Genomic DNA, 19,516 nt, shown 5'->3' with positions numbered 1-19,516 from the left:
CTTGAATAGCAAAAAACTTTTATTTTACATAAAAACATCTGTCTCATTAATGAAGTCACAAAACAATTCCTCTAGCTGATAAATAAACCTGCTTTCATAAAATAGTTCATTTTAACTCCACACACAAGTTATCTTATCTTTTTTGGCTTCCAGTTTAACTGCACAGTGTACCTTAGGTATATTTTATAATTGGTGGCCACGTTTTTGTGGCATCACACCCTCACTTTCAGTTTAATTAGAAATCAGCTTGTGTGTCTCCTGACATCTCATAAGGTTTTCATTTGGACCACGCCCCGCACATTCCCGTTAGTTTTAGCTTTGGTGGAGGCTGCGGTCACACAGCTGTTCACACGTCACTGCATTCTCTGAAGAAACACAGTCTGTGCTTTGTCTCTGGTTCAAGCCAGGAAGCCTTCATTTCTGCTTATCATCCGTCACTTGAGCCAAGTGATGTACTTTTGTCTTGTGACATATATAATCCATCCATCTGATAGGCTGCTTCTTACTTCAGGACGCCTTAAGGTCGGAAACTTCATTTTGGTTAGTGAAGTACAATATAACAGGGAGGGAAATGTTGGTGAAATGCCATTACTGAAGCTGATCTGTTGTCAATCAGTGTGAATGAATATTTTGCTGTCGATTCTTTTTTCCATCCTGAGGCCTGAGGATACATATGCCACTTATCTTTACGTGAATATAGATTTAAGTAAATGAAATAAAGACCATTTAAAATGTTGACTTGTTTTATCCACCGCTTCAAAGAGTTTGGCAACATTTTGCCGACAATTACTGAATAATTTTTTTAAATGTGCACGCAAAAGCGATTTGTTGTGTAATCATGCAAAAATACATAATTTCTTCCAGCTCGATGTAAGTCTGAGTAAGCCGGAGACTGGCTGACGTAATGAAACACAGGATGGACCTTACAACATGCACAAAGAGACAAACAGACATAATGAGACACAAATTTAAAACTACAGGCAATTTGGGGTCAGCAATTCAACGGCCGTGCACGATCATCCTCCAAATTATCGGGACATTAGAGTATCGGGGGGGGAAAAACAAAACATGGAAGTTCTGCACAAGAATCAAACTGTGGTTTTCCTGTTGTGAGGCAACCGCGCTCACCACTGCACGACCAAGCTGCCTCACTTAAACGTCTGATTTAGACGTCTGACATGACACTGTGTGCTTTCTAACTGCATGCTGTACGGTGGTCTGCCTGAAAGAAAGAAAGAAAGAAATGACTGGACGGATTACCGGTAATTGTTCTTGTCTTTCAGTTCAGCCACTCCCACAAACAAAACCCGGATCACATAATCCACAACAGCCAAGCATGAGGGGGGGAAAAGGGGCCGAAGGAAGAAGAGGTTACACTTGCTGACACAATGGCTCTGCTATGTTATTATCTAACATGTTGACGGCCATGATTTCATCATTCCTAAAAGCTAAAACTGAAACAAATGAGTGTTCTTTCCGAACGCATCCCTGCAGTATGATTCCAGCAGGGGAGCGCTGAAGGAGTAAACACACGAGGTCACACACGGCATGCTGTGCGGCTGTGCGGCTGCGTGACGGGGACGGCTTTACTGCAACAAACATGACAAGGAGCTGGAATGACTCCAGGACGAAATAACTGAGGTCGAATAAAAGTCAAATAGAGAAAGTGTCATTCCTGCCGTTGACATTACCAAGCATTGTGTTTACGTTCGCTGTTTGAGCGACACTTTTTCTATCTGACGGAAACACGATGCGTAAAGTTCATGAGCCCGTCGGACCCGTGTCACAATAATCCACCGCTGAACGGATTCATCTTTAATCATTAACTACAGCAACCAATGAAACCTCTTAAAGGAAAAGATAGAATAAGAAAAGTTTATGTCTCAAATGTTTTCTGGAGTTACTTTCAGCTGTTGAAATCATCCATCTGTCATTTTTCTATTTTCATAATCTTGGTTGGTCAGTCAGCTGTTATGAGAGCTGGATCTTTGAAATGCCACAAACAACCAGCGAAATTAGCCCGGAGGACTTTAATTCAACTCAAAGCAATTCTTTAGTTTCAGTTCAACCTTATGTTGCCTTTATTTTTCTCTTTGTTTTGGGATTTTTGTGTAAGTTGTCCCCATTTATCTGGGATTGACTCCAGTTTCCCACAATCCTGACCTGGGTGAAGATGGTATAGAACAAGGCTCTGCAGGGCTAAAATAGTCACGATGCATAAAATGGGTAAAGCTGCAAAAAACTATGGGGGAAAAAAGAAAAATGCTAAAATTAGCGACAGAATCAACAGAAAGGAAAGTAAAGTATATTTGAATTGTAACACTTAAATGTCATGAATACAACGTTTAGTTGTTTTTCTTCATTTCAGATAATTTTGCATATTTTGTGGCTCCAGACAATTTGAATTTGATGGAAAATTGCAATAACGGCTCTTTGAGTGATCGAGGTTGCAGACTCCTGGTATAGACGACAGACCGGTCCCGACATAAACACTCTTTGCCTTACCTCTCTCCAAGTGTTGAAACTGTTAATGTTGATTGTTAGGATATTTACAGGTGATAATGATAGGCAGGTGGGCAGGTATACATGAGAGCAGAACAACTCAAGCTCACTTCTGTGTGGAGTTGGTATGTTCTCACCATATGCAGATTTTCTTCAGTCTTCAGTTTTATTCTCTCACAATCTGAAGACATGTTTGATGGGTTATCCGGCGACTCTAAATTGTTTTTCTCCTTCAGCCAAAGACAGTTGAATCCAAACTTCTTTTTCTACCTTGACCTCTCCTCAGGAACGCAAGCTTGTCGTCTGGCACGTCCTCGCTCCACTGCCTTGGTCCAGCTGACCCCCCCCCCCCCCCCCCAGCTTTTCTTCATCCCACTCTCACTGGCTCGCTCTGTGTGTGGCTCCGGCTCGTCACAAACAGATCCCGAACCACAGTTTAAGGTTTGTCAGTCAAGCAGACGCCCACGGTCGAGTCGCAACGCAGCAGAGGGAGGCAGACCAACACCACCGCCACAGGAACACGCCGCAAGTCACCGACAGAGTTCGGAACAACTGAAGGAGATGTAAAAACACAAATAGTTGTCATTTCAGTGCAAAGCCAGGAAAAAAAAACATATGCGGACACTATTCATGCTGCCATCTACCTGCTGCATCACTATTCTGTCAAATCATGTGGGCTGCAGCTCACATTGAGGCCGACGTACCGTCAGACAGGTTGGTATGGGAGAGGACTGCCTGACCGACAATGGTTTTATATCCACATTGTATCCTTGGTGCAACACAAAAACTATTTCCTTCCAGTTTTCAACAGAGTGCTGGTAAACTATTATGCACGTTGTTCAACATCGTGGTTTAACCGAGACAGAAGTTCTCATCACACAGACTTGAAAACGTCACATGTTTGGACAGCAACACAGAGAGACCAAAGCTTTTGCTGTGTCATGATTCCAGAAGACGTTGCACACATGTTTTAAAGATTGACAGTGTAACTTCAGGCCCTACCGGAAGGTATGTTTCTATGACGTTTGCACTCTCCATGTTGTGTGTATAGGAATGTTTACAACATGTAGTGTGTTTATTACTGCAGCATGTGCTCACTTGCAAACAACAAAAATCTGATTGGTTTCCTTTCAGACTAGCATTATAACAAACCCCAGTTCAGGATGAAGACGTGTCTTGTTTGAGGACACGTGAGGAGGACAACAAAATGATGCTTCTTTTCTTAACTTTTCAAAAAAACCAATGAAATCAAGTAAGAATGCAAGAAAAACAAAAGGCTATTGTGTCGAATTAGATACTATTTATATATATATATATATATAAGATTCAGGGATTCCTTTGTCCTACAAGGTTATATATGTTTACCTGAATGATGCAACGGAACAGTGTGTGTGTGTGTGTGTGTGTGTGTGTGTGTGTGTGTGTGTGTGTGTGTGTGTGTGTGTGTGTGTGTGTGTGTGTGTGTGTGTGTGTGTGTGTGTGTGTGTGTGTGTGTGTGTGTGTGTGCAGCTGCTGGCCCTGCCCAGTCTTCTCTCTCACTGTGGATGATTTCTGCTCCAACATGTGAGCTGAGCTCCTCCGGACTGAGGCTGAGGAGAGGAGCGACTCTCCACCACTGGCTGCCCTGACACCTTCAACATTTCATTATTGTTACCATCACTGTCCAATCCCGCCGCTGCTATGTAACGCATGGATTATGGATCGGATATGGATCTGTGTGAAAATCCTCCTGGTGGGAAGCGCGTGCGTAATTTCCTCGTTGCATGACGGCGACGACGCGTCCTGCGATGGTGCGTTTGATATTTATTTTGTTCTGGACAGGTGAGTTTCAATAAAATAAACAAACAAAGCAGTGTATTCCTTGTTACAGCAGAGCAGACACGACTCGGTCCGGTCCTTGTATGGTTGTGTTTAGATCCCCGCGCTGCTCTCCTTACTGCAAAGGTTCCGCTTTATTTCCACCTTACCTTTCTCTCCTATCATCACAGTTCAGACTGGATAGTAAAATTCACTAAAAAAATATCTTTCCCTCCTATTTTCTGTATTTTGATTGCTGTTGATTAACAAACTATGATTATTAACTGATTTTCCAACCACAACTGATCTGAGTTTACCTGCTTCCATCCAAAACTGTGTGAAAACTAAATATATGGACTACTTTCTCTTTTCTGGGCAAGACATTGTCAAAATGTAAACTTTTGAATTAAATCTGCATTCCTGGGGATTGTCCTTGCAGGTGTGGAAGTAATGCATTACAAATACATAATTATAATTAAGTAGACTTTTAAGTAAACTTGTCCCATTGCTATCCATCCATCTCTGTCGAAGGCAGGGGCGGCAAATATAAGGCCCGTGGGCCAGAACTGGTCCAAAAGAGGTTCTAATCCAAACAAAATTGTAAAACAAAATTGTAAACGAAACATTGATTTAATTTTTTATTGGGTGGAGTAGTGGGCACAACACAACACTGAGACCTGAGCTGAGATATCAGCATGAAATCTGGTTTCCTTGTTGCTCAACTCATGCTGTCAGGGTCAGTTTGTTCAAACATACATAATGCAACAGCTATAGAATACATTTGTTTTTACATTTCACTGTATTTTGCAGCAGAAGATTCCATTAAAATAGCCTTTTATATTCAGATTGTAGTCATATTTGGTAGTAATTTTGGGGCTTTGTGAAAATAAACACATTTTCATCACATACTTTCCACCACAACAAAAAAAACCTCTAAAGTGCAATTTTAAAGGTTATTATGGCACTATAAGTTTAAGATTTAAAGGCACAGAAGACAGGTTCCCAGTCCATTACAGACCAGGGTGAAGTAAGAAATGACAAATACATAACTGTAATTATATGGTGCTTTTTGGTACTTGCACTTTTTTTCAGTCAAATCTTTAATTATGTATTTCTATTAATACTTAAGCACAGTTTATGCCAAGTAATGCCCACTACTGGATACACACGATACACTATACCCACTTTTTCATCAACATTTAGAATTTTTTTCCAAGAAAACTCTTGCTTTGTATCTATATGTGGAAAAACAAAAACAGTGCAATGCTTTTACAATAAATTGTTCATCTGAGGAAATGTGCTTCAATGTAGATATTTTCAACAGGTAGAATGAATTAAAGTCCCGCTGCTGACACTGTAGTTGAATGTGAACCGTTTTTGAAAGATTTCTCTGGTATCTAGTAACTTTACTTGAGTGTTTTACTTGAATTTATGCAGTGTAACAATGATCGTAGTTGAGTGCTCACACCTCCAATCACAGAGCGAAACCAGACAAAACAAACAGTCTCCTTCACACCTACACTCAATTTAGAGTCACCAATTCAATCGGGTTTACTTTTATTTATGTGGTGCTTGATTACAGCGTAGCTCATGACATCCACACAGAGAAAACCCCTCCAGGAGATCCAGAATGAGAAGGGGAGGCATTTAAAAGAGATCATGTAGGAAGGTACAGAGGAGAGAGACGTAATGTTACTGACATGTAATGGTGACATATAAATGCATTGTGAGTGAAAAAAACCCCCAAAAAAACATGTACCAAGAGAACATGCAGACTACAGACAGAAAGGCCCCAAGTCAGAATCAGACATGGTGTCACTGTGAGGTGAGTGTGAACCACTGCACCATCAACCTGCCCTGAACTATATTTTACCCCTCGCAGTTTGCTTCAGTACTGATAAACATCAATATCCAAACCTTCACACAATTTAATGAAATGTCTGCTGCTGTCGAACCAACGAAACAAGTTTTACTCCAATTGGTTACTTTCAACAGTATAACAAAGGTACTTTGACAAGTTAATTGAGAACAATTCTGTAGTGTTTAGTGCACCACTGTAAATATATGCCTCAGAGCCCTTCTGAGAGGCTGCAGTTCTGGATCTCACATGTATTTGCAATATTTTGATTTAACGCAAGTCAAATGAAATAATCCTGCCTAAAATGTTTTTTTTTGTTGTAGCTAAAGCTTATAAAAACCTGTGTAAGTGCAGTTGCATTGACTCTCCAGACTCTCCCTCTTCCTCTACTCTAGATTTTAAGCTCTTGTGTTTATTGGTGCGTCAGTGTTTCGATGTGTTTGACGACGCTCACTCGTGCTCTGCCTCTTTTTGCAGGTCAGGCAGCGTGTGGGGACACTGGCATGAGATCTATGGATTTGTGGAGCAGCTCACCAGCAGGTTTATCAGGTCAATTAGGAAGCAGTTTCATGCACTTTTTTTTCCTGCGGTAATGGTGGAGTAACTCCCCCCCCATAACCCAACTACCCTCCATTTCCCCTCTTCTCCTCCCTTTTCCGGCCCACTTTCTCTCCCACAAGTCATTCACCCCCATTCAAATCTTACACAGAAAATCAGATTTAAACTGCACATAAAATTTAATGAAAGTTCCTTTTCCTGCACAGCGTGCAAAAAACGAATGCGCAGTGTTGAAGTCTGTGGAGGTCTTTAAACTCCAGGAGCAAACAGTAGTAGCGGACTAGAAAGTAGGGCATGGTTATTTTGGGCAGCCGACATCATACAAGGCCACCAACTGCACCAAAACCCCTCTGGGTGCTGGTGTGCTGGGCTTGTGATATCTTTAGGTTTAATAGCAGGCTGCTAAATATGACAGTCAATGGCACGGCCAGATGTTGAAGGTGGCGCTGACCACGACACATGGTCCTGCCTCATATTACCCGGGCAGCAACGCCAACTTCTTCACTTAGAGACACTTTATAACATAAAACTCTGCTGGTTTTGTTGTCATTTTAATTCCGCTGTTTGGGTTATTATGCCTGTGGGTTACACTCAAGAAGTCACATCATTCTCCAATTCTATTGTCATGCAGCTGTATTTTACGATTGTTTATAGTGGTATTGAGTCATGCCTTTGATTATTCCACTTTGTTGAGCTTTGTTTGGTCAAACGATGCAACTTTAATTTGTACTGTCAGAGAAATATTGGAGTTTTAATAGCGTACATCACTTAAAGTATCAGAGGCTTAATTTTGTGAGCTGAAGTTATGTTATAAAATGTAATCTACCTTCATCGTAAGTCGTAGTACGAAGACCACATAAAACACATTCAATGATTGTATTTCAAAGGAAAACATGGCTGCCATCTCTCATCTGTTAATAAAATTGATATATTTGGCTCATAATCTCACGGCCCATGCTCACGCCAAATTGTAATTATCGGTTGAATGTCAGACCTCATCCAACGTGGATGTGATGCAATCGACTGAGAGGAATTTCCCTTGTGTAATACAGTAATTTTTAACTGGATAAGTTTCAACCCTAAAACACACAAAGGTCACTCATCATTATGTTTGTTGTGCGTGTGTTTGTGTGTTTCAGCCCCAGGATGAGGGTCTCCTACATAGTCTTTTCAGCCCAAGCCGAAGTCATACTGCCACTAACAGGGGACAGGTACGCCTCCTCCTCTTTCTGTCTCCCCTTCTCTCTTTCGTCACCCATCTTCCACCTCTCCTCTCTGAAAACTTCGCCTTCACATACAGTCTTGGCGTGTGTTGCTTGCTTTTCCAAACACGTTGCTTATTTGGCCTTCGCAGGTCGCAGATCGATGACGGTTTGAACAAGCTGAGCCAAATCAAACCTGCTGGTGAGACGTACATGCATGAAGGCTTGATAGCGGTAGGCGTGCTCATCGAAATGATTTCACTTTCACTCCATTGTTTTCCGTTTTGTCCCAATAGTTTGTCAATTTTAACACGACAGGTGTACGAGCAAATGAAGCGGCAAACTTCACCGTCATCCAGCCTCATCATCGTTCTAACCGACGGCAAGTTGGATATCTACCCCTTTGAACTGAGTGTGAAAGAGGTGAGAAAATGTACAAACTGTGGCTGATTATCAGCTTTCAAAGACGTTAAGTTCACTGTCACAGCATACCAGCAGCTCTCTGCAAGTGTGTGCTCTGATCTCAGGTTTGCAGCTTCTTCTTATAGTTTATCACTCGGTTTTCTTTCACGTCTCGCTCACAAGATTGAGTGAACTTACTAGATGTCATTATACTGAGCATGAATAATAAATGTTAAGAAATAAACACATGTTCTTTGCAGCAGTAACCAGTATTCCCTTTTTTTGCACAGCATCATCAAGTTCTGTTGCTTTCAGACATTTTGTTTGAAAATTAATCAGGGGATATGAACCACGCCTTTGTATTTTGTAAATGTGAAGACATGCCAGTGTATGCACATAAATCTCCACGTTTTAAAATCGTCCCATTGTTTTTAAACTCCATTACAACACTCAATATAAACAGTTTGGAGCCTCAGCGTGTTGATTTTTGTATCGAGTTGCATGAACGGTACCAGTAACTTCCTGGGAAGGAAGCAAAACAAGGAGAGAGTTGGCTTTGGTATAGAATACACTATTAATGGGAATGGACTGTAACAATAAAAGAAACCACACTTATCTTCACTATTCGTTATTGTGCCCAGGCCAACAAAGCCAGGGGCTTCGGAGCCAGAGTGTACTGCGTCGGGGTCAAGGACTTTGACCACCACCAGGTAGGAGGGCTTCATCTGTTATCGTCTTTGTGTGAGAGAGAGTCAACCGTCAATCTGTTTCTGATCTCGCTGCTTGTTTAAACACTGCGGCTTGTATTTGTCTTTCTGTGAGTGCATGTGTCAGCGTGTGTTTGGACGGGTTGAAAACTTCAATGGGAAGTTGCTTCTGGCCTGCTTGTACAGCATCACCACACCTTGACCCCGATGCTGTGTTTGTTCGAGCTCGGCCAAAACCTCCCGGGAGGGTTTGGATCCGACAGCAGCTCTGATTTGTGATGCATTTGGTTTGTATAAAAAGACTGAAAACATGTTGTAATGCAGCTGATTTCATTTTCTGTAAATATCAGGTTGTTGAAAGAGAGCGTCGTGTGTGTGTGGATGAGCCTCACAGGAAACCAAATGTGTCTTAACCCAAACATCTTCTGCTGGCCGGCTCGAAAACACTCACTCTGATATTATTGTACTTTATGAATTATTGAACAGCAACAAATATTGTAGAATGCCGTTCCTAAATGTGGTGTCACATAACTAATCTGTGTAATAAGTTTTACTGTTTCCAAAGCGTGCAGCCCTGGCTGGCTTCATGCAGGCGGCCTCGCTGACCTGCAGAGCTCCGGGCTCTGCGCAGGAAGTAATTACATCACGGTCTAATTAAATATTGCCAGACAAACTTCCTGCCCTGTTATCATTAACGCAGGAGATGAAAGCTTTCACTCAGAAACAGCACTTTCCTCCCTAAACGTCAGCAAAGCGCTCAACATCTACAACATCTACACACGCCAAAGAGCCTTGTTCCATGTTCAAAACCACAAAGAGCAAACGTGTGAATGTTTCCATTTGGTTTGCAGCTTGCAGATATAGCAGACGGTACGGAGCAGGTCTTCCCGGTTCTGTCCGGGTTTCACGCGCTCAAAGACATCGTCAACAAGGTGAGATCTGGAGATCTAGACAGAAACATTCACACTGTGTTAGTTAGTTAGTTAGTTGGGTACGAAAAATTCCCTTCTGAAAACGCCTCTTTGTGTCACAGATCCTAAAGCAAACGTGTGCTGAAGTTTTCACCATCGAGCCGTCTAGTGTTTGTGTGAATGGTGAGTTTGAACATACAAATGAATGTTGATTTTATGTGACAGTTTCATATTTATATCGCCTTTTTAGCTTCTTTAATGTGGGCAAGGTGATGTTATCGAAATGCATCTTAACTGTCGATGTCAAGAGGGTCAACTAGCCGTTGTTAAATTGGATCACTGTCTTCATATATTTAGAAGTTAAGATTTATGCAATATTTACTGGAGGAAGATCATTTCAGAGGACGTGTTGTGGTGGAGTCAAGATCATGTGGATTCAAAAATAACTGTAGAGCTTTTCTGAAGAGACATTGGCAATATATTTTGGTTTAAGAAAGACAAACAATACATTTCTTACACTAAAATGAACAGACTAAAGAGGCTGAAGTCCGAGGTTTAATGAAAACCAAATGTCAAATGTGATATCTTTTACATAAACAATTTTAAGAGATTAACCCTCTACAAACATATGTTTCATATGTCGCTAATATCGGCAGAATTACAAAGTTTTCTGAGCTATAACAAAGTTATCCTGGTATGGTTATCCTTAGCCTGCGCCTAAGGATAACCATACATGACTCGTTTATGATTGAGCCCATTGTAACGCATGAGCAATTATTTTGGCAAATTTTGTCTTTTTATGAAGTGAACGAAGTAGACTTTATTAATAACAAAACATTTTTCTCTTCATGCTGACAGTTATATACATCATAGAAAACTGCTTCTTCAGCCAAGTGGCAGATGGACGCCCAAAATAGCCGTTGATCCAGTTGTTTTGTGGATAACGCCATCTGAAGCATTTTGTCACCACTGTGTGATGTGTCTGCCGTTTTCCAGAGTCGTTCAACGTGGTGCTGAAGGGCAGCGGCTTCAGTGGATCCAAGAGGATAGAAAACGTCCTCTGCTCGCTCACTGTCGATGGAGTGACCCTCAGTCAGTAAACAAAACAATCAGCCTGCACACTTGTGCTTTGAATGTTTGTCGACGGAACATTTGTTTGTACATGTTATTGCTAGGAAACCATCTGACGCAGCGTAACAGGTCTGATCCATAAAGCACATTATCCTAATGATGCCGTAATGCACTCTAATGAAATTATCTGTGTAGTGGATCATGATACAGAGTGCAGACCTCGGTGCTGTGGTGGAAAACAACAGTCAGGAAGTCAAACAGTGGTTGCTTTTTATTGACTCCAGCCAGAGAACAGAGGAGATATTGTGAGAGCGGGCAGAGAGACGGAGGGAAACCATGCTCCAGCTCATCAGTCTATTAACAGATCAATGGCAGGGGCGGAGTCCGAGTCAGAGAGAGGACACAAGAGGAGATAACACATGACTGCATCTCTCTTTTACTTGTTTTTATCTGTTCTGCTGTTTATATATTATGTGTCGCTTTCCTGCTTCATGGTTGGCTGTATAGACAACACCAATACCACAGTGATTCACACTGGAATTATAAAAAGTGTATCAGACGTTAGACTTTTTATCATTTCGTCAAAAAATACCAGCTTGTACTTTGAATTTTATGACAATTTGAGTGAAAAAAGTAGGGACGGATACAACAAAAGGCTGGAAATGTAAACAGCACTTATGAAAACAGATTGAGTTTTTGGCAACCAAATTGGTTAAAAAACATTCTGACTGGCTATAAAAGGAGAAAATCAGGATCTCTCAGAAGTAAATATGTGCACCACTCTTTGAACAAATATGTCTAAAACTGTGGACCAATTACAGAGAATAATGCAGATCTCAGCATCAGTTTTATGAAAAATGTCATTTTAGGAGTTACGATTCCCATGGTTGGTTTTTTTCTCTTTCTTGTTACAGATCAGAAGCCAACGGTAGTCAGAGATGGCTACCTGCTGTGTCCGGCTCCTGTCCTGCACCAAGTTGGACAGTAAGTGAACAACGGTGCAATTACAACTCTGTGAAATGTAATTAAACTCAGGTCATCTTGAAAACATTATGATGACCAATATCACAATACAGTATTTACATTATTACAATATTTCCTGGACCTTTCTTCCAATTGCTACGTAAATTTAGTTTCCCACAAAAAGTGACAGCAACCACAAGAATTCCTTCATCTACAGCTGAGAAACCACACGTGGGTTTGAAACACTGAAAATAGTAAAAGCAACCGTCACCATGGGTAATCACATGGTCTGTTTTTTCAGTTATGGTTCATTTCTTTTTCCGTGACACAGACAATCACATGTAATTAAAATATATTGCACAGGGCATTGTGAATCTCATGAAAATACTTTTAGATGAGCAGCGTCAGTCATTTCATATCCATTTATGTCTTGTTTTCTCTAATAACAGCTCGGTTATGATTAAATTAGATGCATTAGGGAGTAATGGTGCCTTTTGGGGAACATTTCTTTGTGTATTTTTGGTGAAAATCACTGGCCCCACCAGCCCACACTGAACCTGGACTTAGATTTCTTGTGTTTTGCTCTCTAAACTACAGCAGGACTTCAACACTTTCAAGTTGAATTTGAACCTCGATTCTTCTCGCCAGACGCTTTTAACAAGTGATTGTCTCTTTTTTTCCGTAATACCCACAGAAAATGCTGGTTAACCAAATGGTTAAAAAGATGGCGTATAGACGCATGAAGAATGAGGAGAGGAGTGCAATAGAAACAATCTTAACTTACAGCAGCTCAGCCTGGGAAATCCACATCGGCTTGGGCCTGCTCCACTTAGCTGAATAGGAAAGCTTTGAATCTGACCTTTAAAAATAGAAGCATGTTAACAAACTGGGAGCTGAGTGGACTTCAAAGCAAACATAGCAGTGTGATTGCGCTCTTTCTACTTTTAGCAACGCTCGGGACCTCCAGGAAGGCGGCACTCAAAGCTGTCTGCTGGGATGATGAGTTACTATCGGCCCTGGGAGATATGATGGAGCTTTGTCTTTAAGAGGAGACTTTTCTGCTCTATTCTATATTTTACAGGATGTCAAAATAGTAGAGGCCAGCATGGGAACCTTTGATCGCTCCTACATGTTCCTGACAGTTTTTAAAATCAAACCGAGCCTCGAAATAACTCGTGAATATTTACGTGCTGTATCTTCATACTCCAATGAATTCATGTTATTCTGTCCATCGTATTCCAAACTGTCTACCGAGTGTGAGACATACAACTGTTGAAAGCCAGTGTAACGTTTGCAGATAAACTGTCAGACCAAAATAACTCTGGCATTTAATAATTGAGCCAAAACCAAAAGCTGCTGCCATGCTTCTCTCTCTCTCTCTCTCTCTCTCTCTCTCTCTCTCTCTAACGATCTCAGCCAGCTCATACTGACAATCTCACCTACTTTAGTAGCAGATATTCGTTGTGCTTTCCAGTTGAGTCTGAGCTCAGAAATCGTCCTAGTTCAGTGGACGCTTCCAGTAACCCTGCTCCCGCACGACCCCTTTCTGAGTATAAGTAAAAAATATCACGCCATATTTGAAACTCACAGGATTGGAGTTGAGCAGAGCTACTTGTACGAGCCTGAAAACTAGAAAATGTTCAATGTGCTGTCAAAACCAAATTAAAACAATGTTTATGCTAACATGTCACACTGCAGGCAGCCATGTTGTAAACTGATCTTTGGGTGTGCCTCTTATAACTTCCAAAACTTTGAAAACACCATCGAGTGTGAAGTTGGAGTCAAGCAAGATAAATGTGATCGTAGATCAACATGATTGCAGAATTACTTGAGAATGTCTTTCATAAAAGTCAAAGGAGTCTAATTTGATCAATCATGTAGCTTACCGACATTCTTCTCTTAGAAGTGTTAATCCCAGAAGTGGACTGGAACAGTTTTCTATTCAAAAGACCACCTACAGTACATCCCACCTGGCCAAGCGAACCCAGCTGGTTTTATGTAAAGAGGTATATCTAGGTTTAGGATGTCGATCTGAAGTTATTCCATTGCTGCAGTCGTTTGCACTTCTGCCTCACAGCAGGGACATCCATGTTCAATTCCATGCCGGGGTCTTTCTGCATGTGCTTCCTGTAAATTTACTCCAGGTACTTTTTTTTCTTTTTGCCTCCCACAATTCAAAGACATGCTCGAAGACTTGGTGAGAGTATTTGATTACCCATAAATACTGTTTTAACTTCCAAAGTAGCAGCTTATGTTCACTGGCACCAACTTCAGGTCAACAGGGGGGCAGACTTGTTCCACTTTTGAGAAGAATTAATAAAAAAGACTTTAAAATAAGCTATGATGCAAAGCCATAACGACTCAATATTCCATATTATACCTGTATGCCAATTATAAAAACATCTACATACCAAATGTGAGCTGACTTTGACTTGTCTGTGGACACAAAGAACTGCCAACAGTAATTTATTTTAAAACTTATCATGATACGTCGGACAGTCTGTCATTGAGCAGATTTTTAATTAGTTTTAAACAATGATATACGTAGCAATGATATAGTCCAACAGAAAACCTTTAGCGCGGAAGAAACACAGTTACCCAGCCTGCTACAACCGAGCTTGATCGCCACACTGCAGACATGCCCAAACAAGAGAAGGACAAGAAGGGCAACATCCTGATGGATATGGAGGAGGAAAAGCTGTTCTCGCTGTGTGTCCACCTTTACCGGACGCCCCTCTGGCAAGAACAAACCCCCCCAAAGATATGCTCAAAGGAGCAAGAAGAAGCAGTGACATTCTAAGGGCTATTCAGGAGCTGTCGAACAAATTCTCCTCTCTTGACAAAAGCAGAAACAAAAACTCAGTGGACATCAAGGCCATTAAAGAAAACATGGAAGGGATGGACCACACGGTGAAAGCAATCAATCAGGTACGGGCTGTAAATCAGCGTGTCTCAGAACAAGAGAAAAAAAATGGAAGAAGCAGAGCGTGACAGCCGGCACTGGAATCTTAAAATGCTTAACCTTCCAGAGGTTAACAACGACACTGCAGAGGACGCATGAAAACAGGTTTTTGACAATATCGGCACAATAATTCCAGACGAGAAAAACAAACTGGATTTTCTCATTGACTCGGTGCACCGGATTGGACGACCCAGGGAAGACTGGAACCCACGCCCGGTGATCAGTCAGTTCACCATGCGCATTTTCAAGCAGCGGCTCTGGAGGGCTTCAAGAGGGAGAGGGAGAGGGAGAGGGGAATCTCTCCTGACAGCTAATCAGAAAATTTGACATATTTGCCATTTTCATATAATTTGTTTGCCGACATTTCCATCGCACTCTGACGTGCACAAAACCGCGACATGCACCACGTTCCACCGTGCATGGGTACGCGCAGCTTTATAATGTCTCTTTGTTCTCCAAAGGCCTGATGAACATGACATGTACAGTGTTTTTGACATGTTGCAGAGTGTACATGGGCTTTGTCTTTCTTTGATGTTGTTTTCTGTGATTCCATCGCAGATCAATTGAAGTGCTGGTTAGCCTGAACAATGGAAAATCCTACATCTCTGCTCCCGTGTCGATACACGCCACAACATGTGTGAGTATCTTGTGCAGCACAGAATATGTCATTAGTGGCATTAAAAGTGAGTTGCAGTGTTTTCCCTTCTTGGAGATATTTACAACGGGCATATCTGCTGTTTGTCTTTTAAAATTGGATTAGGCCCCCGATGCACAACTCTTATGGCGTAACTCAAGAGGAGAGCTTGAGCAGAGCTGTTGGAGCGGTGGTTCAAATGTTTTCCTCTAAAGCTCCCTCTGATCACCTCGGGGGGAGGCTGCAGACTCCAAAAAAACAGAAAGAAAATCAAAACATGACAGTGAAGCCAAACACTGGCAGACACACCCGGTAGAAAAAGCAGGGGGCTCCGTCTATGATCTCTGGTGTCCACCACCCTCCCGGAAAGTGCTCCCAGAGCTTAGATGGGGAAACGTCAGTGTTTGATAATGTGTGGTTTCTGTGTGCCGTCTGCAGTCAAATGGGACCTGGGTGCTCTGGTTGCTGTTGGCTCTGTTGCTGTTATCGGCCCTGGCTTTGCTCTGGTGGTTCTGGCCTCTCTGCTGCACAGTGGTGAGTTTACGGCCACTCTATTAGTGATTTGTGTATACTAGGTTGCAATGACGCTCCATCCGTAGGTGTTTTCACATTTTTAATGCTGTATCAGTGCTTCTTTTCTTCATAAACAAAGTGCTCTAATTGCTCAATCCAACATGTGTTCTGCACGTTATATAATTTGTACGACTTGTCTCTACCAGGTCATCAGAGACCCGCCCCCCTCTCGTCCGCCTCCACCACCTCCTGCCGTTGTGAGTAAAGCTCAGGCTGTTAGGGACAAACATATTGTCTTTAGGTCCTGGAAACAGTGTTTGGACACCACCTCACACTGCCTTCCTGGCAGCAGCCGAGGCGAGAACATTTAACTTTGGGCGGACACAGAGGGATTGTGGGTGGAAGCGGTGAGGGAGAGAAGTCACTGCCAGACTTTGTATGTTGAGCTTGAGTCAGAACACTCTTCTGTCACACTCTCGAGGCTTTACACTCTATGTTAGATAAGAGACTTAATAAATAATAAAGAAAAACTTTTGGCCAAGATGTTAGTGCTGTTTAATGTAGACTTCATGTATTATTCAATATAAATCCACACAAAGCTGTGTTGAATATGTATTAAGTGGCACCAATGAAAAATAGACTGTCACCCATTCAGAATTTAATAATTAACAAACAGCCTTGAAGCTTTGTCTCACAGCTTTATTGTAAGCCTCTGCCACCAGATTTAGCTGATTCAGCGTCTTTGCCTTGAACTTTGAACCATAGTGTATACTGCTGACCATAAGCAAATTATGTGAATGGTTGTAGTCCAAATATTGCTAACTATTGCAATCAATAGCATCATATATACACACTATAACTTATGTAAATGTTTGGTTATATTGCTCATAATAATAACAGTAGCAGGCAGGCACAACAAGTTGAGAAATGAAAAAAAATCAATTTGAATCCTCCACAAGCTTTTGAACATGAAAGTGAAACTTAATCTATACGTCAAATGACCAGACTAGAACTTTAAGATGGTTTAATGCCCGTGTTGTAGGAACCGGAAGACGATCTTTCACCCAAGCACAGATGGCCGACAGTGGATGCTTCTTACTATGGAGGCAGGGGAGCGGGAGGAATCAAACGCATGGAGGTAAATTAAAGAGGCCATTTTTAACGTTGCATTATCGAGCTGACTTCTGAATCCGTATTATAATAACTCATTTCTGCGTACAACTGTGTAGGTGCGCTGGGGACAGAAGGGATCCACAGAGGAGGGGTCACGGCTAGAGAAAGCCAAAAACGCCGTGGTCACTATTCCAGAGGACGTGGAGGAGCCGATCCTTCCCCGACCCCCACCGAGACCGCCCCCGGTCTACAACCCGCCAGCACAGTCCAAGTGGTACGCCCCCATCAAGGTGAGACAACGATGTCATGATTAGCGATGGGACGAATGTGGGGCATAGGGTTGAGTCAGAGCAGAGCGATAATGGCGGGCTCACCCGGGCCAGAGGAGGACCCAGATACTTGTACAACCGACCCCCGGAAAGGAGCGGCTGAAAGACAATATGCGCCATGACAGAGAGCAAACCTGCATTAACCTCAAAGCCATAATGCAACAGTTATAGATTTCTTTAGGGACATTTCACTGTATTGCATCAGAAGGTATCAATAATATTGGCTTAATGTTGAGAGTGTAGTAATCTTTGTTTTTATGAAAGTTAAAGTTCAATTTAAAGGCTATTATGGCTCTATTTTGCCGATAGATGAACTATGGCTGTATGTGGCCCCAAGTGTTTGACACCCTAATTCCAAACTTAACAATGATGAGTTGCATTGCACAACACATGGAAATAAGCGCTGCAAATGTTGAAGTTTGAGAATTTGTAAAAACAAAGATAAAGTCTGAGACCTTCCTTCTTGTCACAAACCACCGGCAGAACCCCAATCCAGACTGGACACAGTTCAAATAGTTTATTTCCAAAAGGCAGGCGAACATCTGAGAGGAATCCGAAAGGTCAGTCCATACAGACGCACTGGTACGATGACGATCTGGCAAAGAAACGTGAGGGAAGAGGGTTTATATGCGCTGGGAAGTGGGAGACACAAGTGAATCACGTCGGGGAGAATCACACACACACAGAGGGAACACGGACAGGAAGACGAGTGCACTGAGATGGAGACGAGACAAGTCTCAAGACAAAAAAAACCAAACAAAACAAATCACACACCCACGGGGACGTGTGCACACCTACGATTGGTCGCAAAATGACAAGCACCAGTGCGGAAGTAGCAGTAACACTGTGTTTTGTTCCGGGTGATCGGTGCCTGTAGTGTTTCGTCTGTTGGATTGGTTTTACCCTCACTGCTTCTCTCTGCAGGGGCGCCTCGACGCGCTGCTGGCGTTGCTCAGAAGACAGTACGACCGGGTGGCGATCATGAGACCCACAGCTCAGGACAAGGCAAGAAGCGTGCAGCCATCCCTTGTACATTGCATTCAGCTGAACTGCTACCAAAAAGTGACTTTTCTGCTGTAGAATGTCATGACATAATTTGATTACAACCAGTGGCCCGCCCTCCGAAGTCTCCTGTGATTTGGTTAGAGGAGCAGACGTCATATTATCTCCCTGACTGATAAATAGTTGGTATAACCGAGAGTCCTGGAGCTACAAAGGCTTCACACACAACAGGGTGTGAGGGTGTGTCATTTTGACGTCTTGTAAAATGTTCCACCACTGAAAAATTTGTTTGTGTGAGTGTTACAATTTCATGGTGCAATTGAGAGCTTGAAGCCTGAGTTAGGAACAACTCATGTTAACAGTTTTCTGTATTAGTCAGTCCCTTCTCGGATTCTACGTGTGGAGTTTGCATGTCCATCCTATGCATAAGTGACTTTTTCTATATATGTGCTTGGGTTTTCTCCAAAAGTCCCCGGGCATTAGGTTGAATCTCATCCGGTGTCAGCTGGAGCTTTTAGGACTTAGGCAGATCTAGGACACTAGACTTTCCTTGAAGTTCAAAGGGTTACTGCTTTGGTATGCTTGTATGCCCACCTGCATTTGGTTTTATTTTAATATTGTTAAAGGGGGTTCTCATCCTTTCTTTGAGGTATTGTTGGGGGATAATGGTTAGAATAAGCAAAATGATAGGTTAAAGGATGTTGCTTCTCGTGAACAACTGTTTTGGTATTTAGGGAGGTAACAGAGGACGATGGCTTGGTTGAGATGGATAGAAACATGTTTGCTTGTTAAAAGCCTTTAAATGTTAAAACTCTAAGCCGGTCGTCTCCATGTTGTCTCCAGGGTCGCTGCATTAACTTCACCAGGGTCCAAAGTCGCTGATGTCCAAGTATGAAGACCAACTTTTTTCCCACTTTATTCCAGTTTTTCCCCCAAAAGAACACTATTATTTTATTGTAAATAAATAATTTTAAACAAACCGTGTGGATTGC

General features: G+C 42.1%; 1 protein-coding gene across 2 annotated transcripts; it reads left to right on the top strand.

Annotated features, from left to right (window-relative positions):
* Nucleotides 1–4,033: 4,033 nt before the first annotated feature.
* Nucleotides 4,034–19,500, top strand: LOC308117614 (anthrax toxin receptor 2-like). Of its 2 annotated transcripts, XM_080476593.1 has the most exons (17): nt 4,034–4,323; nt 6,635–6,706; nt 7,855–7,926; nt 8,070–8,151; nt 8,236–8,340; nt 8,961–9,029; nt 9,878–9,958; nt 10,060–10,120; nt 10,934–11,029; nt 11,923–11,992; nt 15,492–15,570; nt 16,006–16,101; nt 16,287–16,337; nt 17,123–17,218; nt 17,310–17,483; nt 18,447–18,527; nt 19,368–19,500. In XM_080476593.1, the coding sequence occupies exons 1-17, from the start codon at nt 4,199–4,201 to the stop codon at nt 19,404–19,406; spliced, it is 1,449 nt and encodes a 482-aa protein (XP_080332719.1). In that variant the 5' UTR covers nt 4,034–4,198; the 3' UTR covers nt 19,407–19,500. The 2 variants fall into 2 exon arrangements, with proteins under 2 accessions (XP_080332719.1, XP_080332720.1); XM_080476594.1 differs by lacking the exon at nt 7,855–7,926 and having other exon boundaries at nt 4,046–4,323.
* Nucleotides 19,501–19,516: the final 16 nt, after the last annotated feature.

Source organism: Lipophrys pholis (genome assembly GCF_963383615.2).
Source record: "Lipophrys pholis genome assembly, chromosome: 12".
Classification (NCBI taxonomy): domain Eukaryota; kingdom Metazoa; phylum Chordata; class Actinopteri; order Blenniiformes; family Blenniidae; genus Lipophrys; species Lipophrys pholis.
The sequence above is the reverse complement of the archived record's forward strand: the minus strand, read 5'-3'. Positions and strand labels throughout refer to the sequence as shown.

Coding starts and splice junctions, on each gene's coding strand:
- LOC308117614 (XM_080476593.1), top strand. CDS start 4,199: ATGGATCGGATATGGATCTGTGTGAAAATCCTCCTGGTGGGAAGCGCG. Junction 15,571..16,005: donor CGATACACGCCACAACATGT/GTGAGTATCTTG, acceptor TGCCGTCTGCAG/TCAAATGGGACCTGGGTGCT. Junction 17,484..18,446: donor AGTGGTACGCCCCCATCAAG/GTGAGACAACGA, acceptor TTCTCTCTGCAG/GGGCGCCTCGACGCGCTGCT.